This window comes from Camponotus vicinus, unplaced genomic scaffold (assembly GCF_025532165.1).
Source record: "Camponotus vicinus isolate PSW18456_S1 unplaced genomic scaffold, iyCamVici1.0 SCAF_1, whole genome shotgun sequence".
Lineage (NCBI taxonomy): Eukaryota > Metazoa > Arthropoda > Insecta > Hymenoptera > Formicidae > Camponotus > Camponotus vicinus.
The window spans coordinates 20,946,376-20,971,284 of NW_028141945.1; the positions used below are offsets into that span (position 1 = coordinate 20,946,376).

Genomic DNA, 24,909 nt, shown 5'->3' on the forward strand with positions numbered 1-24,909 from the left:
ATTAGGATACTTATTAATAAAATTATTTAAAAAAAAACGAAGAATTAATGCGCTCATAAAATTTTAATGTTCTAACAATATAATAACAGAATATTATTTATAAATTTATTTATAACATACAAAAATAGAAACATTTTATTATAATTCATTCAACAGTTTATTTCCATTTTACTTTATAAAATTTTATATTAATTTTTAAATATTATTTCCATTACGAAATGATATTTAAAAAATTGTAACAGTGCAAAAACGTAACATCTTATAAAGTAAAATCCATTTTAATTTACCTAACCTTTCAGGGCCGAATTTAGGGGGGGGCAACAGGGGCTGAAGCCCAGGGGCCTCCACAAGAGCGGGGCCTCCACAACACAAATTTTTGGGTAAAATTTCCTATCGAATGGTATACAACACTTACAAGGTCTATGTATATTGCTTGACCTTGTTATTTCGCAATAAATTATTTAAACAACGTAAAAATTTCTATTTGATTTTGATTAAAAAATGGTTAAGGGTCTCCACCTATTCGTTGCCCCAGGGCCTCCACACCTTTAAATCCGACCCTGTAACCTTTTTACCTTTTACATAAATTGATACCACATTATGAAAAGTGCCGGAATATATAAATCTTTGGAGTCTTTCCTCGAGTGTGTATTCTCTGAAATTGTCTACGAAGCTCTTTTCTGCGTTCAAATCTATGATGAGAGCATCAAATTCTTTGCCTATCTTGAAATTACCGACTTTGTCCTCTATCGAAAGCGCTAAATACAGTCAACGTACATATATATAGTTAGATTAAAAATTGTAATACATATTATTATATAAAAAGACATACTTTATTACTTTGCATGATAATTATCATTTCTAATATATATGTACACGATGTCCGAACTTTACCTTTAGCACCTCCTATTGTTGCCATAATGAAGACATCTTTGTAATTAAGTGGCACATAACATGATGCATTATCTCCCGTTGAAAAAATAGCTACAGTATTTGATACATGTAAAACCGATCTCATTTCATCCAATATGTTGTAATTTGATCCACCTGAGATATCTGAGAGAACATACATTTATTAGCAACGTAATAATGAACATTATGTCAATCAATTATTAATATAAAATTTGAATTTGATATCAAAATACGTCGTTATTAATATAAAATTATATTAACATATATACAGGGTGAGTTTTATTTCGTGTATCAATCTTTTTAACATGTGGGAAATTATCAACTGAATAATAAATTGATCGGTACATAAATGTCAATTATTTGGATCGACCCTATCAAAGGCTCGAATATAATGTGTAAAATTAAAGCAAATTAAAAGCTAAACTTATGTAGTATGGATTTATTATTATTATTATTATTATTATTAAAGCTACGTATTTATTATTATTATTATTATTATTATTATTGTACACATATTCGGACCTTCGATACGGTCGATCAAAAAAATTGACATTTATGTACCGATCAATTTATTATGCAGTCGATAATCTCCCGCATGATAAAAAGATTGACACACGAAATAAAACTCACCCTGTATATATATATATATATATATATATATATATATATATATATATATAATTATATATTAATAATAATAAATAAAGTATATTAATATAAAATTTTTCCAAGATAAAATTCTTTCCGTACCGGTTCCAAGCCCAACGACGATATTTTTATCCTTTATTTTCCGCACATCACAAAGACCGCTAATCATATTTATATTCGAAGTTGGACAGTGAATTATAGCTGTTCCATAACCCCTAAGTGTGTCCAGTTCATAATTGGATAGATAATTCCCATGTGCTAATAATGTCTGTAAAAAAAGGTTAAATATATATTATATACATATATTTAATCGGTATATGTCTATTGTGTATGAGAATAATATATATAATGTCGATTCTTTTACAATATACTTAATAGATTGATAAAGGAAAATTATATCTTACCTTGTTGGTAAGAAGACCAGCGAATTTGTAAACATCTGTGTATGTCGGTAATCGAAATTTTCTTCTCACTGCTCTTACTTCGTTTAAGTCTTGAGATATGTTACTCTACAGAAAATGAAAAACACGTTAAATTGCCACTAGCGTGATGAATATTACGCGAGTATAATATGATACCTGTATACGTAATTTTTTTTCAGTAGCAAGATCTGCCAGCCCTCGCAATAATTCCATGTCACAACTCAATGCATTTCTTGGTGTAATAATTGGTTGCACAAGAGGATTCTACAAGAAGTTTTGAGAAATGTGAAATATTTTTGGTTTAAATGATTAGGTGATATTAATGAGATTTTCTATCTATACATATATAATTAGAAAACTATTATCTTATCACAATGTACAGGAAATAAGATATGATTTTGCATTTACTCCTATATTTTCAACAGATTTTATAAAGTCCTTAGTATTCGTGATTGATTTTGCCGTGGTTTCGTAATATTCATCGTCCCGTGGCGCGTTCATGTTTATTTTTCCGATGAAAGCCCGTTGACCAAGCTCTGAACACTTCTGCGCGAGAATCGTAGATGCTTTGCGATACAGAGACGCAGAATAACAAGCTGTTGTTGTACCAGTCAATATAGTTCGTTTCTGTAATAACAATTAAAATAATAATGTAAAGATAATAATATTTTGGTCAAAAACAATTATTATTTTATAATATACTCTTTATTTATTATTTATAGCATTATTTTACATATTATAGTATAATTTTATATTATTTATACACAATTATTATTTATATATTATTTATAGTATTATTTTATATTATTATATAAGTAATGTTTTTAAATTATGTTTATAGAATGTTTATAGAATATTATGCTTCAAGATTTTACATACCACAATTTTATCACACACTTCTTCTGCAAAATCTTGATCAACATATTTCTTCTCCAGTGGATAAGTATAAGTTTCCAGCCAACTTAAGAAAGACTCACCAAAACCGAGTCCAATATTCGGAAATTGCACTGGGTATGTATGGCAATCGATAAATCCAGGTATTAGAAATTGCCCTGGTAATAAATTATTAACTTTGTCTGCATGAAAATCATCTATCATCTGTTGATCGTGATTTTCCATAACATTAATAATCTGTAATACAGATGTTAATAAAGATATTGTTATTGTTTTATATTTTATTTATATTAGATGAGTTACTAATAAAACAAAAAAATAGTAAAAGTAATATGTAGAATATTGTTAAATACCTTGCCATTCTCGACAAATATCGTAGCGTTGTCCTTAAAAACTACTGTATCATGAACATGATAATCATCATGTTCATCTACATGAATCATAGAACCGGTAAAAACTTGTCGAACCATTGTGCGCAGTACTTTTTAAATAAATACAATCACCACTGAAACAATACAATAAAACATGTATATTGTCATCTACAAAAACTTTAAAATTTTTTAAAATGTTTCTTTTTATAGATATCTATAATCATTTTCTAGCACGACTACGATAAAATTGATTCTCGAGTAAGAAAATTATAAATAACGCATTTTTTCTTATATTACCATCGTGTACTTATCATTATGTACTCTATCGTAATAATAATAATAATAATAAAAATAGATAATTGTGCAAATAATTTTACTTCTAAATAAAGGAATGTACACGTATATACGTAATATATTTTTGATGTAAGTGACAATTCTCATTACCTTCAAATATAATATCACTCGTCATTTTTTACAAATTATTCAGCTATAAAGTGCTTCAGTTTTTTAATAATAAAATTATTTAATGAAATATTTATGATATATGTATTATCACAGCCTGTGACTATTGTGACACAGATTATTGATGATGTAGAAAACGGCAACGATGTAAGACAGTTAATTTAGTCTGGAAAAATCACATAGGATTAGATCATGTCCAATATTCGATAAACGTATTGTGATTATGTATTTTTTTTAACTGTACAGGAATCACACGATACATCTTTGGTGCGATTCGCGATCTCTATTCGAAAGATAATCGCGACAATTACAAGATTATTGAACGCCAGGAACCACACAAAAATACGCAAATAATGTAGACACTATTCAGAGACGGAGAAGTGAATGCAACGGAACTTAATAAATAATAATTGGCTCGGTACTGATAAAGGGTATGATTCGAGACGAAAGTGAGGAAATCGAGAACATCAAAAATATAAAAAGACAATTTCTGAAAAATTAACAGTATCACATTTTATTAGAAAAAAGAAAAGAGAGAACATATACGAGATAAATCTGATAAAAAGTTTATTAAATTTAATATTGAAACTTATAATATTTAAATTTTTCCAGAAAACAGATATAGAGTAAAGTACTTATTATAAAAATTAAAATAAAACTAGTAACGGTATATGTAGTGATCTTGAGGGGCCTTGATCTTGAATGTCCTTAGTATGTGTCCCTATTTCTTTCAATTTTGAAAATAGATACCTTTTTCTATTTCCAACTGCTTTGGAGGAAAATATGATAAACTTTTTATCAGACTCACCCTGTATAAAGATATGAGTGAGAGAGAGAGAGAGAGAGAGAGAGAGAGAGAGTGAGAGGGAGAGAGAGAGAGAGAGAGAGAGAGAGAGAGAGAGAGAGAGAGAGCATCAAAAATATAAAAAAAGCAATATTTGAAAAATTAACAGTATCATATATTATTAAAAAAAAGGAATAGAGAGAACATATACAAGATAAATCTGATAAAAAGTTTATTTTTCTTAAAACCGGTTAAACATAGAGAAAGATACCCATTATTAAAGTTGTAAGAAAAATAGGGGTATGTTCCTTTTTAAATAAGAAGGGGTACTATTGAATCATTCCATTGTTAGTGAGCTTAATAACTTTTATGTCAGCATTCGATAAATCACTAGCCTGTGCTGCTTCGCAGCAGAAGAAACGGGATGCCGCAATAAAAGATCGTAATGCAACAATATCGATAATCGTCCGATATATACGAAAATCGAGCGAGAGAACTCGCGAAATATTCGTATATATTAGACGATTATCGATATCGTTTTCGAGTCATGTACGATTAAGAACTGTGTAAATGTATGAGATTAGCAATAATACTAACACGTGTTTTTTACGCAAATATAAATAAAAAAAGAAATATGACAGAATAATTAGAGACTTGCGAATACTCAGGACATTAATCGCGAAGAAAAATGATCGTCTCACCTTGGGAAAATCCTTTACTGAGGCACGAAATAGACTCCTCATCCTTTCTGGACACGCGCTCGCCGAATAGTGAGGAGCCAAACGCCTTTAGGAGACACGTCGGTGATCTATTCCTTTCTTCGCATGGCGAATCCTGATTGGCACAGAGTCCTGTTATCACGCGTCCTTCGCGTGCCACTATTTGTTTTCACGTCATATTTCGATCCCTCGAACTTTCAGCCGCTCGTCAGCGAAATTTCGACAACAAACGCCTCTCGCTCCGCCTTCCCTTTTCCATGACATGGCAGATCTCGAAAAGTCCTACCATCATCAGATCTTTCGTTTTTGTAACGAATGGCCAAAAAGACGCATGTCACAGTATATCGGATATTGGACACAATAAAATAATCACCGAATTTTCTGCTCTTCAACTTCGCTGATTATATTCTTTTTGAATTTTTAAAATTAAATTTTTTTTCAAACTATAAAATTAGAATCAAAATAAGTAGTTTTTCTTTTTTCAATTGTCGATAGTCGACAATTATAAACAATCAATAATTATTGATCGATAGAAATAGTAAAGTTTTTCTAATTTATGCTACCTCTTTTTTTGTCGACAATATTCTCGTGATAATTTTCCAATTTTCGAAAGTTTAAATTTTTGCGTTTTCAAGTTGTATCACTTCTTTGTGATTATATTTTCAGTTTCTATAAAGGCCATAGTCTTAATTGATTTTTTTCGCAATTTCGTGCATTGTCGCATTGGTGTGTTCACGCTCACTTTTTCGATGAAACTCCGTTGATCAAACTATGAAACCACGTTCACGAGAAATGCTTCGGTACACAGATGCAAAACATACTGTTATTGTACTAGTTTGTATAGTTCGTTTCTGCAATAACAATTAAATTATAATGTAGAGATAAGAATATTTTAGGTCAAACATAATTATTATTTTATTTTATTTTATTAATTATTATTTTATAATATTTATAACTTTATATATTATTTATAGTATTATTATTTTAAATTATTATGTAAGTATTGATCTTAGATAATATTATGCGTCATTTGTTTTACATACCAAAATTTTTAAAACACTTTTTCTGCAAATTGTCGATCAATATACTATCCCTCCAATGGATAAGTATAAGTTCCCAGCAATATAAGAAATTCTTATCGTAACTCAATTCAACATTTGGAAACTACACTGCATGTGTATGACAATCAGTAAATTCAAGTATTATAAATTGTCCTAGATGTAAATTATTAACTCAGTCTGCATGAAAATCATCTATCTTCTGTTGATTTATCCTTGGACTTTCTATAACATCAATAATTTGGATATTATACAGCAATACAGATATTAATAAAGATATTATTATTGTTTTATCTGTATTAGATGAATTATTAATAAAACTAATTAAAATATTAATAAAAATAGTAAAAAAGTAATATATGGAATATATTAAATATATATGGAATATATTAAATATATGGAATATATTAAATATATGGAATATATTACCTTGTCATTCTGGACAAATATTGTAACGCTCTTTTTAAAAATCACTTCTCCATTTTCATCCGTATGCATCATAGAATCGGTGAAAACTTGTCGAGACACATTGTGGAGTATTTTTCCAATATATACAATCACCACTGAAATAATATAATGAAACATATTTTTATTAGCTTAAAAATATAGAAGCTTTAAAATATTTTTAAAATGTTTCTCTTTATCTCTATATAATTTTTCTAATATAACTACCATAAAATTAATTTTCCAATAAGAAAAGTATAAATAACGCATTTTTTTCTTAAAATTTATATTATAATTCATTATTATGTATTCTATGACAATAATAAAAAAAATAGATAATTGTGCAAATAATTTTACTTATATACTATATAAAGGAACATACATATATATGTGTAATATATTTTAGATGCAAATAAAAATTCACATTATCTTCAAATATAACATCAAATACATCTGATAAAGTTAACATTTTTCTCGATAATGGTTAGAGAAAGATATCCATTATCAAAATTGTAAGACAAGTAGGAGCAAATAATGTGGTCTGGCGGGACCTTGAGAATATCCATTTTCTATAATTCTATAATTAATATCAGCCATAATTTTCCCTTTTAAAATAAGAAGAGATACTTTTAAATCACTCTATCGATAGTACTCAGAATTTAATAATTTTTGTATAATAGCTTATTTATCGAAAAATCAACAACGATATTTGCAAAATTAAAAGTCAGATTGAAAATTTGAATCTAGATGATCTCGCAAGGATAAAATCTATTCATTTATTTGGAACACTAAAAATGGAAATTATAGTAATATAAAAATAATATAGAAATAGAAACCAAGAACACATTCAAAAACAATATATACAATGGAAAAGTGTCTTTCTAATTACTCTCACAAATTTTAATTAATGTTATGGTTAATATATATTAATTAAAGCTTATAAAATATTTGTGTTTTTATATTCTTGCCAATATCTCTGATTTTTCATGTGTCTTTTTATCAACAGTGATTGCTAAAGAAATTAAAAAAAAAAGAGATACTTTTAGTTTTACCTTGAAATGTGTGCATTGAACAGACTGAGTTTGCTTCTCTCTGTACAGGCATAATTTTCAGAACTTCATTCTTCAGATTTGGACCGAGGAACTTGTCAATGATTTCATATTCCTTGATGGCTAAGGAGATAAATAGATGCACTCAAATAATTGGATTTTATTATCTCTGTCCAGATCAAGCTTCGTAAGAGGGACTTATTCCTTGCTATCTTTTTTTCCACATCCACATCCATGTCCTCTGCCTCTATCATCACTATGGTCTCTGAAAGTTGTTCGACCGCCTCCCTTCTGTGATTGAGAATATATTATATTAATAATATAATAATAATAATATATTATATATTATTAAGAAAATGTTCCCAGAAATTACAATTTCTTGAAAAATTCAGATTCTTTGAAAACATTGATAATTGCCATGCCAGATATATTTCTATGATCACCATAATTTATATAAGAAATCTTCAAAAGATCTTGTCAAATTCCGTGGAGATGATTCTGTGGAGAATCACGTGTTCATGCTCCATGATTAAAAATCAAGTATATATATATATATATTGTTGATTTTTAATATATATATATATATATATATATATATATATATATATATATATCTTCCAGTTCTATTTCATTACAACGATTTCCATCAAGAAATATAAAATTTTATTTTGCTAATAAAGGAAACTACTAATAAAGAAATTACGTTATAATCAAATAAAATTCGATAATAAAATCACTTCATGATATCCGATTAATCATAAAGTATGAATACATGACATATCACACGTGAAATTTGACAAAATACTTTGAAATGACAAAATTTCTTGTATATAAGAATGCCGATTTTTTAAACATCTCGTACGACTGGACGAAAGATATGCAAAAATTTTTTTGTTCTTCTAATATACGTGAAAAGACGAATAATTTCTCTATGTTCTAATCACATTCTTTCAACCTCTCTCCTGCCCGTGAAATTACGGAAAAAGATTTCTATCATTCTTCATGACGGCACTTCTTATGTACGTCATGTACGATATTTCAAAAAAGGGCGCGTATCTTTATTTTATTAATAATAAGTACATAAATAAATATTACACGAGTCTTAAAGATAAATGAACAAACTCGATCGCTAACATAATAATAAGCATGCAATTTTAGTCGCAAGAAGTATTTAATATATTATATTATTAATTAAGGTAATCACTAAGATAGTTATTAAATTATTAAAAGAAAAAGGATTAATGCATTCATAAAAATTTTAATTTTCTAAAAATATAATTATAAAATATTATTTATAAATTTGTTTATAATATACAAAAATAGAAGCATTTTATAATTCATTCAACAGCTTATTTATATATATATATATATATATATATATATATATATATGTATATATATGTATATATACATATATATTTGTATGTATATATATGTATATATACATATATATTTTATATATATATATTTCCATTATATCATAATATTTAACAATTATAACAGCGCAAAAGTAACATCTTATAAAATCTTTCTTACTTAACTTTTCTACCTTTTATATAAACCGATACTACATTATTAAAAGTGCCGCAATGTATAAATCTTTCGAGTTTTTCCTCAAGTATGATTCCTTCTGTATAGTAATCCACGAAGGAGTCTCCGCCTGCATTCAAATCTATGACGAGAGCATCGAATTCTTTGCCCCGCACAAAGTTACCGACCTTTTTATCAATCCGAAGCGCTAAACATAAACAATATACACAAAATTAAATTGAAAATTATAAAATATATTATTATATAAAGACATATTTTACACGATAATTATCGTTTCTAATATGTAATACTTGAACCTTACCTTTAGCACCTCCTAATGTTGCCATAGAGAAAACGTGTTTGTAACCAAGTGGTATAGAATTAACAGATTTCTTCATATGTACAAAATTTGATACTTTTAAAGCTATTCTCATTTCATTCAATATGTTGTAATTTGATCCACCTGAAATATCTGAGAGAAGATATATTTATCATTGACGTAATAATGAACATTATGTTGTACAGTTATTATAATGAAGTTTATATTATAAAATATGTTATTATTAATATAAAATTTTTACAAGATAAAATTCTCGCGATACCTGTTCCAAGGCAGACCCCGATATTACCGTCCTGTAAATCGACCGTATTGCAAAGACCACTTCTCAGATTTAAATTCGAAGTTGGACAGTGAACTATAGGTATTTTCTTATCCGAAAGCGTGCGAACTTCAGAATTCTCAAGACAGGTCCCATGTGCTAATATTGTCTGTAAAAAGAGATTAAATAATTAAATATGTATTATATACATATATTTAATCGGTATATATCTCTATTGTGTATGAGAATAATATATATAATGTCGATTCTTTTACAATATACTTAATAAATTGATAAAAATTAAATCTTACCTTCAAGGAAAGAAGACCAGCGGTTTTATAAACATCTGTGTATGTCGGTAATCCAAATTTGTATTTCACTACTTTTACTTCGTCTGGGTCTTGAGAAATGTTACTCTATAGAAAATGAAAAACACATTAAATTGATACTAGCGTGATGAATATGACGCAGTATAATATAATACCTGTACAAGTAAATTTTTATCTCCAGCAATCCTTCCCAGCCTTTGCAATAATTCCATGTCGCAGGTCAATGCAGATCTTGGTGTAATAATTGGTTTCACAAGGGGATTCTACAAGAAGTTTTGAGTAATATGACATTTTTTGTTTACATGATTACGTCTCAGGTAGCAGAGTGACGTCAAATGACATCTTAATAACGTTTTAATGACGTCACTGTACGTCATTAAGACGTCTGGAGACGTCATCTTGCTACCTGGGGTGATATTAATGAGATTTTCTATCTATATAATTAGAAAACTATTATTTTATCATAATGTACAGGAAATAAGATATGAATTTGCATTTACTCCTATTTTTTCGACAGCTTCTATAAAGCGCTTAGTATTTTCAACTGATAGTTCCGTGGTTTCATAATATCCATCGTCTCGTCGAGCGTTCATGTTTATTTTTCCGATGAAAGCCCGTTGACCAAGCTCTGAACACTTCTGCGCGAGAATCGTAGATGCCTCGCGATACAGAGACGCAGAATAACAAGCTGTTGTTGTACCAGTGAACATAGTTCGTTTCTGCAATAACAATTAAAATAACAATGAAAGGATAAAGGATACTTTAGATAAAATATAATTATTATTATTTTATAATAATATACCTTATATATTATTTGTACATTATTTTTTACGTATTATAGTATTATTTTATATTATTTATATACTATTATTATTTATATATTATTTATAGTATTATTTTAAATTACTATATAAGTATTATTCTTAGATTATATGTTTCAAGATTTGTTTTACATACCACAACTTTATCAAACACTCTTTCTGAAAATTCTCGATCAAGAAACAACTTCTCCAATGGATAAGTATAAGCTTCCAGCCAATTTAAGAGAGTTTTATCATAACCGAATCCAATATTCGGAAACTGCGCTGCGTGTGTATGGCAATCGATAAATCCAGGTATTATAAATTGACCTGGTAATAAATTATTAACTTCGTCTGCGTGAAAATCATCTATCATCTGTTGATCGTAATTTTCCATAACATTAATAATCTGTAATACAGATGTTAATAAAGATATTGTTATTGTTTTATATTTTATTTATATTAGATGAGTTACTAATAAAACAAAAAAATAGTAAAAGTAATATGTAGAATATTGTTAAATACCTTGCCATTCTCGACAAATATCGTAGCGTTGTCCTTAAAAACTACTGTATCATGAACATGATAATCATCATGTTCATCTACATGAATCATAGAACCGGTAAAAACTTGTCGAACCATTGTGCGCAGTACTTTTTAAATAAATACAATCACCACTGAAACAATACAATAAAACATGTACATTGTCATCTGCAAAAGCTTTAAAATTTCTTCAAATATTTCCCATTGTATCTACAATCTTTCTAGTACGACTACAGTAAAATTGATTTTTCAAAAAGAAAATTATAAATAATGCATTTTTTCTTATATTATCATCATGTACTTTATCATTATGTATTCTATCATAATAATAATAATAATAAAAATAAATAATTGTGCAAATAATTTTACTTCTAAATAAAGGAATGTACACGTATATACACGTATATATTGTAATATATTTTTGATATAAATAAAAATTCTCATTACCTTCCCTAAATATAATATCACTCGTCTTTTTTTTACAAATTATTCAGCTATAAAGTGCTTCAGTCTTTTAATAATAAAATTATTTAATGAAATATTTATGATATATGTATTATCACAACCTGTGACTACTGTGACACAGATTATTGGTGATGTAGAAAACGGCAACGATATAAGATAGTTAATTTAGTCTGGAAAAATCACATAGGATTAGATCATGTCCAATATTCGATAAACGTATTGTGATTATGTATTTTTTTTAACTGTACAGGAATCACACGATACATCTTTGGTGCGATTCGCGATCTCTACTCGAAAGATAATCGCGACAATTACAAGATTATTGAACGCCAGGAACCACACAAAAATACGCAAATAATGTAGACACTATTCAGAGACGGAGAAGTGAATGCAACGGAACTTAATAAGTAATAATTGGCTCGGTACTGATAAAGGGTATGATTCGAGACGAAAGTGAGGAAATCGAGAACATCAAAAATATAGAAAGACAATTTCTGAAAAATTAACAGTATCACATTTTATTAGAAAAAAGAAAAGAGAGAACATATACGAGATAAATCTGATAAAAGTTTATTAAATTTAATATTAAAACTTATAATATTTAAATTTTTCCGGAAAACAGTTAGATATAGAGTAAGGTACTTGTTATCAAAATTAAAATAAAACTAGTAGCGGTATATGTATTGATCTTGAGGGGCCTTATCCCTAATATCCCTATTTCTTTCAATTTTAAAAATAGATACCTTTTTCTATTTCCAACTGCTTTGGAGGAAAATATGATAAACTTTTTATCAGACTCACCCTGTATAAATAATGAGAACAGTAATGTGTGATCGGTGCACTGAGAAAAGAATCTGGTTGCATTTATTAGAATTCTGGTAGATTCAACCAGTATGTCTGTTGGAAAATGGACGAACCAGAATTCTTGTAGGAATTACCAGATGAATATGATTAATTTCTTCCTGTTAAATTTACCAAATCTTCTAGTTAATAATACTAAACTCACTAGCACCAAGTCGTCTAAAATTTTATCCATCTAATCTCAAAAGTCTGTTTAATATTCTGAATATTTCTGATCTGTTTAATATTCCAACAAGATTATTGGATAAATTCAATCCAGATTATTGAATAAATTATTTTAAATTCAGTTTGTTAGAAATTAAACTAATAAACAGTGATGCAAGAAGAGGATGCAGCTCAAACACACACAATCAGAGAACTAGCGTCCTCTTTCTGGCACTACTGCTCGTAAGAGAAAAAAAATATACTTTGAATTTAATGTTAATACTAGCTTTTTATATACATTTCATGACAAATATTGAATACGAGTTAAGTTAAGAGTGGCTCGCCGCCTAGTGGCAAGCAAAGAAATTAATGTAACAAGAAATTTTATAGATCCAACCAGAAAATACTAACCAAATCCTTATAGTAAAATCTATTAAACGTTCTAGTTATAAAAAATCGAATCTTATCATGACAACTAGAAATTCTTCTTTGATTTAACCAAAATGCCTTCAATCATATACGTCTTGTTGGTACAATCAAACGATTTTTCTCAGTGTGTAAGCGCAATTACATATTACTGGGTCAAAATTTACGGCTCGAATTTTACTAAAAGATCGTGATATATCGATGTCGATAATCGTTCACCCGATACGAAAATCGAGCACAACTCGCGAAATATCCGTCGGTTCTTGTACGATTAAAAGCTATATAAATGCGCGAGATTAGCAATAATACTAACGCGGATTTTCACGTGAATAAAAATATAAAAAGAAATATGACAGAACAATTACAGAGACACGCGAATCAAGATATTAATCGCGATCCTCCAGAGCTCGTTGCAAAATCGATGGCCCCAGTGAGAAATGATAAATCGAATAGACATCTAAGACATTTAATAGATGTCTAATAGACGTTTATTAAACGTCTTAGACGTCTATCCGACTTATCATTTCTCACTGGGGTCTTATAAGAAAAACGATCGTTTCACCAACCTGGAAAAATCCTTTACCGAGGCACGAAAGAGGCTCTTCTTCCTTCCTGGACTCGCGATGGTCCAATAGTGAAGAGCAAAAGGCCGTTAGGAGACAGGATGATAGGAAACACGTCGGTGATCTATCCCTTTCTTCGCGTGGCGAATTCTGATTGGCACAGGATCCTGTTATCACGCGTCCTTCGCGTGCCATTATTTGTTTTCATGTCATGTTTTGATCCTTTCAACCGCTCGTGAGCGAAATTTCATCAACAGCCTCTTCCTCCGCCTCCCCCTTTTCCATGCACGAGACATTCGTTCGGGCATCTTCCCGAAAGAAAAATATAGCAATACTAAATATAAGATGAATATTCGCCGCTAAATACGAAAATCGCAAATATGCGAGCTGCAAACGTAAGGCCGTTTTTTCTCTGCAAAGGGAAGACGCAGACCTCGAAAAATCCTACCATGATCGGGCCTATCGTTCCTGTAACGAATGGCTAAAAAGACGCATGTTACAATATATCGAGTATTGAACACAATAAAATAATTACCAAATTTTAATTCTGCTTTTCAAGTTTGCTGATTATATCCTCTTGATATTTTTTTGAATTGTTAAAATTAAATTTCCTTTTTTAAAATACAAAATTGATACTAAAATCAGTAAGTTTTCCTTTTCAATTGTTAACAGTCGATAATTATAGACAGTCAATAATTATTGATGGTCAAAAATATAGAAATAGTAATTTATGCTATCTCTTTGCCGATGATATTCTCATGGTAATTTTCCAATTTTTGAGAGTTTAAATTTTCGCGTTTTCAAGTCGTATCACTTTTTTGTGATTATATTTCCAGCTTCTATAAAGGTAGTCTCGGTCATGGTAGTCTCCATTAATTTTTCCGCTTTCGTAATATCTATTGTCCCGCAGAGCGTTCATACTTACTTTTCCAATGAAAGCTCGTTGATTAAAACTAGGAAATCATCTTCGCAAGAATCATAGATGCCTCGGTGTACAGAGATGCAAAATAATGTGCTGTTGTGTTATACCAGTGTATATAATTCGTTTCTGCAATAACAATTAAAATAATAATGAAAAGATAAGAATATATTTTGCATCAAACATAACTATTATTTTATAATATTACTTATACATTATTTATAGTATTATTTTAAATTATTATAAAAGTATTGTTCTTAGATAATATGGTTTAAGATGTGTCTTACATGCTACAACTACTTTAAACATTTATTCTGCAAATTGTTGATCAGTACACTGCTTCTCCAATGGATAAATTAGTAGGTTTCCACCCAATTTAAGAGAGTCTTATCGTAACCCAATCCAAGATTCAGAAACTGCATGTTTTTGGCAATCGATAAATTCAGATATTATAAATTGTCCTAATGATAAATTATTAACTTCGTTTGTGTGAAAATTATCTATCTTCTTCTGATCTGGATTTTCCGTAACATCAATAATCTGAATGTTGTATAATATAGATGTTAATATAGATATTGTTTTATCTACGAGTTATTAATGAAACAAAAAAATAGTAAGACTAATAAATGAAATACCTTGCCATTCTCGACAAGTATTGCAACACTCTTCTTAAAGATCACTTCTCCATTTTCATCTGCATGAATGAGAACCGGTAAAACCTTGCCGAGACAATTGTGCAGTATTTTTTTAATATATCACCACTGAAACAATATAATGAAACATACGAGACTTTCGTTTTTGACGACGAAAGACATATTTTAGGCAATGCACTTTCTTACATAATAAATCAATAGTACAATAATACAGCAAAATTATTTAGACTTTATGAACAAAATAATGAGCACACATTAAATTGTATTAATAATTTATTTCCTGCATTCTATAATCCATTTTCTCTGGAGTCTTGGCAAAAATATGCGCTTACACTGTGCCCCATCCGACAGAAAATAATTAGATACATTTTAACATTCAAATAATTGGTGAAAATGCGATTAAAATATTGACACAAAGCCCAGGATCTTAAGAAATTATGTGATCATACCATTGAAATATTCGATACAGCACACAAAAATCTTGAAGTAATATTTCTACAGATACTATGTAACATTTTTAATATTCTTGTCAATATCTCTAAACTTTCATGTCTTTTTAAAACTTTGATTCTAAAGATACCTAAAAGAAAAGAGACACTTTTAGTTTTACGTTGAAATATGTGCGTTGACAGGCTCGAGTCTGCATCTGTACAGGCATGATTTTCAGAACTTTATCCTTTAAATCTAAATCAAGGAATTTGTCAATGATTTTCTACTCCTTGAAGTCTAAAAATCCCTTGATTCTTCGAAAATTATTGATAATCGCCATGCCAGATATATATATATATATATATATATATATATATATATATATATATATGACCACCATGATTTTACATAAGAAATTCTGCCTTGCATCAAAAGATCTTGTCAAACTCAATATGTTGGAGAATCACGTGTTCATGCTTCATCATTAAAAATTAAGAATATATATACATGTATTTGTGTGCGTATATATACACACACACACACACATATATATATATATATATATATATATATATATATATACATATATGGAGTATAAATCTATATATCTAAAATTATGTTTTCATTTCTATTTGACTATAATTCAGTTTCTATCATGGAATATAAAATTTCATTTTGTTATAATATTATAGTCTATACAGGGTGGGGCAATAACTATTAGGACCTTAAATATCTTCGAATCTATAAGGCCCAGAGGAAGATTTGTGTAACAAAAATTGTACGGTACGAAGGGGGCTATCATAATAGCGATAATAATTTTGGTCCAAGTGGAGGCGCTTCGGAGATACCAAGGTCATCTTCATTTTTTTAAATGGATCCGATATGTTTTTTTTCCATAATATGATAGAGGAACTCGAAACAAGTTCAGAACTCACAACACAAGATCATTGAACAAGATTTAAAGTAAAGAAAAATCGATAGAAATACATTTTTATTATTAAATGAAATTTACGTTTACAAAAGCTGTTCGAACGGATACATTGTGCATGATTGACTGACTTTTATTTTCATTTCATTTTAATCTTATTTCAACCCATTTTCATGTCTAGTTTATCCTGAGAACTTGCTCAGATATCTTTCAGCAGTGATCTTTACAAAAGGTGTTCGAAGTGATGGCCATTATTATCGATGCAAGACTGGATTCTTCCGATTATTGATTGGCTTGCTCTTTTAATAACGTCAGGAGTTATTAATGTACAGGCTGTAATAATCTGTTGTTGCATGGCTTGAGGTGTAGTTGGTTCTTCTTTGTAGACCATGTTCTTTAGGGTTCCCCATAAAAAGAAATCTAGTGGTGTCAAGTCTTGTTCAATGATCTTGTGTCGTGAGTTCTGAACTTGTTTCGAGTTCCTCTATCATATTATGAAAAAAAAACATATCGGATCCATTTAAAAAAGTGAAGATGACCTTGGTATCTCCGAAGCGCCTCCACTTGGACCAAAATTATTATCGCTATTATGATAGCCCCCTTCGTACCGTACAATTTTTGTTACACAAATCTTCCTCTGGGCCTTATAGATTCGAAGATATTTAAGGTCCTAATAGTTATTGCCCCACCCTGTATAAAGAAAGCCAAAATTACATTATAATCAAATAAAACTCGAGAATATAATTGATATTTCTTGATATTTATTATATTATTCTTAATTTTTTTTTATTAATACAGCATGAATACGCGAAACGTCAACGTGAAATTTGACAAGACAGTTTGAAATGACAGAAATTCTCGTATATAAGAATGTCGGTTTTTAAACATCTCGTATGGCTGGGCGAAAAATATGCAAAGATTATTTTGTTATTCTAATATACGTGAAAAGACGAAAAATTTATCACATGTATATTAATCACGTTACTTCTTTCGGCTTCTCTCTTACATGTAAGGTTATCGTGCTTCTTGATAGCAATTTTTATGTACATACATACAACGTCATGTCCGATATTTAAACACAAGCGCGTATATTTTTAAAAGAATATTATGGACCTTAAGAATAATTGAACTATAACGTAACAATAAGCATACAATTTCAATCGCAAGAGATTCAATATATTATATTAATTAAAGTGATTATTAGGATACTTATAAATATAATTATTAAAAGAAAAACGGAGAATTAATGCATTCATACAATTTTAATGTTCTAAAAATATAATTACAGAATATTATTTATCAATTTGTTTATAACATACAAAAATACAAACATTTTATTATAATTCATTCAACAGCTTATCTCCATTACGAAATGATATTTAAAAATTGTAACAGTGCAAAAACGTAACATCTTATAAAGTAAAATCCATTTTAATTTACCTAACTTTTTTACCTTTTACATAAATTGATACCACATTATGAAAAGTGCCGGAATATATAAATCTTTGGAGTCTTTCCTCGAGTGTGTATTCTCTGAAATTATCCAAGAAGCTCTTTTCTGCGTTCAAATCTATGATGAGAGCATCAAATTCTTTGCCTATCTTGAAATTACCGACTTTGTCTTCAATCGAAAGCGCTAAATACAGTCAATGTACATATAGTTAGATTAAAAATTATAATACATATTACTATATAAAAAGACATACTTTATTACTTTGCACGATAATTATCATTTCTAATATATATGTACACGATACTCGAACTTTACCTTTAGCACCTCCTATTGTTGCCATAATGAAGACATCTTTGTAATTAAGTGGCACATAACGTCGTACATTTTCTCCCGTTGAAAAAATAGCTACAGTATTTGATACACGTAAAACCGATCTCATTTCATCCAATATGTTGCAATTTGATCCACCTGATATATCTGAGAGAACATACATTTATTAGCAACGTAATAATGAACATTATGTCAATCAGTTATTAATATAAAATTTGAATTTTATATCAAAATACATCGTTATTAATATAAAATTATATTAATATATATATATATATATATATATATATATTAATATAATTATATATTAATAATAATAAATAATAATAATAAATAAAGTATATTTTAATATAAAATTTTTCCAAGATAATATTCTTTCCGTACCGGTTCCAAGCCCAACGACGATATATTTATCCTTCATTTTCCGCACATCACAAAGACCGCTACTCAGATTTATATTCGAAGTTGGACAGTGAATTATAGCTGTTCCATAACCCCTAAGTGTGTCAAGTTCATAATCGGATAGATAAGTCCCATGTGCTAATAATGTCTGTAAAAAAAGATGGTAATTATTCAGTTTAGCTATCTCACCTCAAATATCAATAAATTTAGAATCAATCGACGCGTTTTTGCATAAAATTAAAGAATCTATCAAAAAGAAGCGTCGCTCTGCACCGCGAACCGAAATATTCACGATTAAAGTTCATTACTATTTAGATTAGGATATCTGTCATACCGACACACACACACACACACACACACACACACACACACACACACACACACACACACACACACACACACACACGCCCGCACGCACGCACACTCACACGCACACCCGCACCCGCACACGCGCACACGGGGGCGTTGCAAGGGCGGCCTTCGGCCTTCCCTCCCGCACCCACCCCGTCCCCCTCGCTTCGCGTGGAAAGTTGCAAAGTGGAATCTCGCTTCGCGTGGAAAGTTGTACCCTCCTGCACCTACCCCGCCGGTAGGGGTGCCTACGGCAGGGTACAACTTTCCACGCGAAGCAAGGTTCCACTTTGCAACTTTCCACGCGAAGCGAGGGGGCCGAAGGCCCCCCCTTCCCCCCCCCCGTGTGTGTGTGAGTGTGAGTGCGTGTGAGAGAGTGCGTGTGTGAGTGCTAGTGCCATCGGTATGACAGATGGCACTAGATCCTAACTTAAATAGTAGTGAACTTTAATCGTGAATATTTCGGTTCGCGGTGCAAAGCGACGCTTTTTTTTTTTGATAGATTCTTTAATTTTATGTAAAAACGCGTCGATTGACCGTAAATTTATTGATATTTGAGGTGAGATAGCTAAACTGAATAATTACCAAAAAGGTTAAATATGTATTATATACATATATTTAATCGATATATCTCTATTGTGTATGAGAATAATATATATAATGTCGATTCTTTTACAATATACTTAACAGATTGATAAAAAAAAATTAAATCTTACCTTGTTGATAAGAAGACCAGCGAATTCGTAAACATCTGTGTATGTCGGTAATCCAAATTTTTGTTTCACTGCTCTTACTTCGTCTAAGTCTTGAGATATGTTACTCTACAGAAAATGAAAAACACGTTAAATTGACAATAGCGTGATGAGTATTACGCAAGTATAATATGATACCTGTACAAGTAAATTTTTATCTCCAGCAATCCTTCCCAGCTTTTGCAGTAATTCCATGTCGCAGCTCAATGCAGATCTTGGTGTAATAATTGGTTGCACAAGAGGATTCTACGAGAAGTTTTGAGTAATATGACATTTTTTGTTTACTACTTAATGATTACGTGATGTTAATGAGATTTTCTATCTATATAATTAGAAAACTATTATTTTATCATAATGTACAGGAAATAAGATATGAATTTGCATTTACTCCTATTTTTTCGACAGCTTCTATAAAGCGCTTAGTATTTTTAACTGATAGTTCCGTGGTTTCATAATATCCATCGTCTCGTCGAGCGTTCATGTTTATTTTTCCGATGAAAGCCCGTTGACCAAGCTCTGAACACTTCTGCGCGAGAATCGTAGATGCCTCGCGATACAGAGACGCAGAATAACAAGCTGTTGTTGTACCAGTCAATATAGTTCGTTTCTGTAATAACAATTAAAATAATAATGAAAAGATAACAATATTTTGGTCAAAAACAATTATTATTTTATAATATATACTCTTTATTTTTATTATTTATAGCATTATTTTACATATTATAGTATAATTTTATATTATTTATACACAATTATTATTTATATATTATTTATACACAATTATTATTTATATATTATTTATAGTATTATTTTATATTATTATATAAGTATATTGTTTTTAAATTATGTTTATAGAATGTTTATAGAATATTATACTTCAAGATTTTACATACCACAAATTTATCAAACACTTTTTCTGTAAGTATTTGATCAGTATATTTCTTCTGCAATGGATAAGTATAGGCTTCCAGCCAATTTAAGAGAGAGTGACCATAACCGAATCCAATATTCGGAAATTGCACTGGGTATGTATGGCAATCGATAAATCCAGGTATTAGAAATTGCCCAGGTAATAAATTATTAACTTCGTCTGCGTGAAAATCATCTATCTTCTGTTGATCTGCATTTTTCGTAACATCAATAATCTGAATATTGTATAATACAGATGTTAATAAAAATATTGCTATTATTTTATCTACGAGTTACTAATGAAACAAAAAAATAGTAAAAATAATACATCAAATATTGTTAAATACCTTGCCATCCTCGACAAGTATCGTAACGTTGTTCTCAAAAACCACTGTATCATGTTCATCTACATGAATCATAGGACCGATAAAAGATTGTCGAGGCATTGTGAATTATTTTTTAAATATACACAATCACCACTGAAACAATGCAATAAAACATGTACATTGTCATCTGTAAAAGCTTTAAAATTTCTTCAAATATTTCCCATTGTATCTACAATCTTTCTAGTACGACTACAGTAAAATTGATTTTTCAAAAAGAAAATTATAAATAACGCATTTTTTCTTATATTATCATCATGTACTTTATCATTATGTATTCTATCATAATAATAAAACTATATCATAACAAAAATAGATAATTATGCAAATAATTTTACTTCTAAATAAAGGAATGTACACGTATATACACGTATATATTGTAATATATTTTTGATATAAATAAAAATTCTCATTACCTTCCCTAAATATAATATCACTCGGCTTTTTTCACAAACTATTCAGCTATAAAGTGCTTCAGTCTTTTAATAATAAAATTATTTAATGAGATATTTATGATATATGTATTATCACAGCCTGTGACTATTGCGGCATAGATTTGGCGATGTAGGAAACAGCAACGTTGCAAACAACTGATTTGATCTGGAAAAAGCACATAGGATTAGATAATGTCCAATATACACCTATTGTATTTCGATATACGTATTGTATCTTTTTTCGATCGTACGAGGGTCACACGACACATCTTCGGCACGATTCGCGATCTCTATCTGAAAGATAATCGCAACAATTACAAGATTATTGAACGCCAGGAACCGCACAAAAATACGCAAATGATGTAGTGATTAACTAGAGATAGTGAAGTGAATGCGACAGAAATTAGGTTAATAATTAGCCCGGTACTGGTAGAAGGGATGATTTGTTCGGGAGTGAGGAGAGATCGAGAGCATCAAAGATTAAAAAATAGCAATATCTGAAAAATTAACAATATCGTTTATTATTAAAAAAAAAAGAATAGAGAGAACATATACAAGATGAGTCTGGGAAAAAGTTTATTTTTCTTAAAACCGATTAAACATAGAGAAAGCCCATTATTAAAGTTGTAAGGAAAATAGGGGTACAAACGGTAATGATCTTGAGGGACCTTGAACGTCCTTGGTTTTCATATTACCTTCTACAATATTTTTTTTTTAAGTAAGAAGTGGTACTGTTGAATCATTCCATTGATAGTGAGCTTAATAATTTTTGTGTCAGCATTCGATAAATCGCGAGCCTGTGCGATATTCCCAGAAGAAGAAAAAGGATGCCGCAATAAAAGATCGTAATGCAACGATGTCGATAATCGTCTAACGATATATACGAAAATCAAGCGCGAGAAGTCGCGAAATATTTGTCGAGTCATGTACGATTAAGAACTATATAATTGTACGAGATTAGCAATAATACTAACACGTGTTTTTACGCGAATATAAATAAAAAAAGAAATATGACAGAACAATTAGAGACATGCGAATACTCAGGACGTTAATCGCGATTCGCCAGAGCGCCATGCAAAATCGCTGGCCTTATAAGAAAAATGATCGTCTCACCAACTTAGCAAAATCCTTTACTGAGGCACGAAAGAGACTTTTCATCCTTTCTGGACACGCGCTCGCCGAAGTGAGCGAGTGAGGAACGAAAGGCCTTAGGAAACATGTCGGTGATCTATTCCTTTCTTCGCGTGGCGAATCCTGATTGGCATAGAGTCCTGTTATCACGTGTCCTTCGCGTGCCACTATTTGTTTTCACGTCATATTTCGATCCCTCGAACTTTCAGCCGCTCGTGGGCGAAATTTCGGTAACAAACGCCTCTCCCTCCGCCTTCCCTTTTCCATGACATGGCAGATCTCCTACCATCATCAGATCACCGAATTTTCTGCTCTTCAACTTCGCTGATTATATTCTTTTTGAATTTTTAAAATTAAATGTTTTTTCAAACTATAAAATTAGTATCAAAATAAGTAGTTTTTCTTTTTTCAATTGTCGATAGTCGACAATTATAAACAATCATTAATTACTGATCGATAGAAACAGTAAAGTTTTTTTAATTTATGCTACCTCTTTTTTTGTCGACAATATTCTCGTGATAATTTTCCAATTTTCGAAAGTTTAAATTTTTGCGTTTTCAAGTTGTATCACTTCTTTGTGATTATATTTTCAGTTTCTATAAAGGCCATAGTCTTAATTGATTTTTTTCGTAATTTCGTGCATTGTCGCATTGGTGCGTTCATGCTTACTTCTTCGATAAAACTCCGTTGATCAAACTATGAAACCACGTTCACGAGAAATGTTTCCGTACAAAGATGCAAAACATACTGTTATTGTACTAGTTTGTATAGTTCGTTTCTGCAATAACAATTAAAATAATAATGTAGAGATAAGAATATTTTAGGTCAAACATAATTATTATTTTATTTTATTTTATTAATTATTATTTTATAATATTTATAACTTTATATATTATTTATAGTATTATTTTAAATTATTATGTAAGTATTGTTCTTAGATAATATTATGCGTCATTTGTTTTACATACCAAAATTTTCAAAACACTTGTTCTGCAAATTGTCGATCAATATACTATCCCTCCAATGGATAAGTTTAAGTTCCCAGCAATATAAGAAATTCTTATCGTAACTCAATTCAACATTTGGAAACTACACTGCATGTGTATGACAATCAGTAAATTCAAGTATTATAAATTGTCCTAGTGGTAAATTATTAACTCAGTCTGCATGAAAATCATCTATCTTCTGTTGATGTATCCTTGGATTTTCTATAACATCAATAATTTGGATATTATACAGCAATACAGATATTAATAAAGATATTATTATTGTTTTATCTGTATTAGATGAATTATTAATAAAACTAATTAAAATATTAATGAAATTATAAAAAAGTAATATATGGAATATATTAAATACCTTACCATTCTCGAAAGGTATTGCAACGCTCTATTTAAAAATCACTTGTCCATTTTCATCTGTATGCATCACAGAATCGGTGAAAACTTGGCAAGACACATTGTGGAGTATTTTTCTAATATATACAATCACCACTGAAATAATATAATGAAACATATTGTTATTAGCTTAAAAATATAGAAGCTTCAAAAAATTTTTTAAATGTTTCTTTTTATCTCTACATAATTTTTCTAATATAACTACCATAAAATTAATTTTCCAATAAGAAAAGTATAAATAACGTATTTTTTTATTATATTATAATTCATTATTATGTACTCTATCACAATAATAAAAAAAATAGATAATTTTGCAAATAATTTTACTTTTATACTATATAAAGGAACATATATATATATGTTCCTTTGTGTAATATATTTTAGATGTGAATAAAAATTCACATTACCTACAAAT

The 24,909-nt window shown here is 29.5% G+C and overlaps 3 protein-coding genes and 2 long non-coding RNA genes across 9 annotated transcripts; all 5 read right to left on the bottom strand.

Moving 5' to 3' along the window:
• Positions 1-44: 44 nt before the first annotated feature.
• Positions 45-5,365, bottom strand: LOC145959462 (guanine deaminase-like). 2 transcript variants are annotated; one of them, XM_083078311.1, is made up of 10 exons: positions 5,195-5,365; positions 3,692-3,875; positions 3,230-3,381; positions 2,862-3,113; positions 2,391-2,609; positions 2,139-2,246; positions 1,965-2,069; positions 1,663-1,828; positions 895-1,056; positions 45-758 (listed from the first exon to the last, which is right to left on the bottom strand). In XM_083078311.1, exons 3-10 carry the CDS (start codon positions 3,344-3,346, stop codon positions 520-522), a joined length of 1,368 nt encoding a protein of 455 aa, XP_082934437.1. In that variant the 5' UTR covers positions 3,347-3,381; positions 3,692-3,875; positions 5,195-5,365; the 3' UTR covers positions 45-519. The 2 variants fall into 2 exon arrangements, with proteins under 2 accessions (XP_082934437.1, XP_082934438.1); XM_083078312.1 differs by lacking the exon at positions 3,692-3,875.
• A 1,045-nt stretch (positions 5,366-6,410) lies between these two features.
• LOC145959470 (uncharacterized) lies at positions 6,411-8,050 on the bottom strand. The gene is made up of 3 exons (XR_014435049.1): positions 7,767-8,050; positions 6,700-6,833; positions 6,411-6,495 (listed from the first exon to the last, which is right to left on the bottom strand). It is a non-coding gene; the product is annotated as an uncharacterized LOC145959470 (long non-coding RNA).
• A 1,117-nt stretch (positions 8,051-9,167) lies between these two features.
• Positions 9,168-14,170, bottom strand: LOC145959463 (guanine deaminase-like). Of its 3 annotated transcripts, none has more exons than XM_083078316.1 (10): positions 14,027-14,170; positions 12,012-12,199; positions 11,547-11,698; positions 11,179-11,397; positions 10,722-10,940; positions 10,377-10,484; positions 10,204-10,308; positions 9,896-10,061; positions 9,616-9,765; positions 9,168-9,501 (listed from the first exon to the last, which is right to left on the bottom strand). In XM_083078316.1, the coding sequence occupies exons 3-10, from the start codon at positions 11,661-11,663 to the stop codon at positions 9,296-9,298; spliced, it is 1,290 nt and encodes a 429-aa protein (XP_082934442.1). In that variant the 5' UTR covers positions 11,664-11,698; positions 12,012-12,199; positions 14,027-14,170; the 3' UTR covers positions 9,168-9,295. The 3 variants fall into 3 exon arrangements, with proteins under 3 accessions (XP_082934442.1, XP_082934439.1, XP_082934440.1); XM_083078313.1 differs by having other exon boundaries at positions 11,179-11,430; XM_083078314.1 differs by lacking the exon at positions 12,012-12,199 and having other exon boundaries at positions 11,179-11,430.
• A 601-nt stretch (positions 14,171-14,771) lies between these two features.
• Positions 14,772-17,972, bottom strand: LOC145959471 (uncharacterized). The gene is made up of 6 exons (XR_014435050.1): positions 17,918-17,972; positions 16,045-16,175; positions 15,578-15,703; positions 15,230-15,482; positions 14,949-15,071; positions 14,772-14,862 (listed from the first exon to the last, which is right to left on the bottom strand). It is a non-coding gene; the product is annotated as an uncharacterized LOC145959471 (long non-coding RNA).
• Positions 17,973-18,300: 328 nt separating this feature from the next.
• LOC145959473 (guanine deaminase-like) lies at positions 18,301-23,253 on the bottom strand. 2 transcript variants are annotated; one of them, XM_083078324.1, is made up of 11 exons: positions 23,080-23,253; positions 22,218-22,260; positions 21,949-22,132; positions 21,497-21,628; positions 21,134-21,385; positions 20,629-20,847; positions 20,379-20,486; positions 20,205-20,309; positions 19,120-19,285; positions 18,721-18,882; positions 18,301-18,588 (listed from the first exon to the last, which is right to left on the bottom strand). In XM_083078324.1, the coding sequence occupies exons 4-11, from the start codon at positions 21,593-21,595 to the stop codon at positions 18,389-18,391; spliced, it is 1,311 nt and encodes a 436-aa protein (XP_082934450.1). In that variant the 5' UTR covers positions 21,596-21,628; positions 21,949-22,132; positions 22,218-22,260; positions 23,080-23,253; the 3' UTR covers positions 18,301-18,388. The 2 variants fall into 2 exon arrangements, with proteins under 2 accessions (XP_082934450.1, XP_082934449.1); XM_083078323.1 differs by lacking the exon at positions 22,218-22,260.
• Between the last annotated feature and the right edge of the window lie 1,656 nt (positions 23,254-24,909).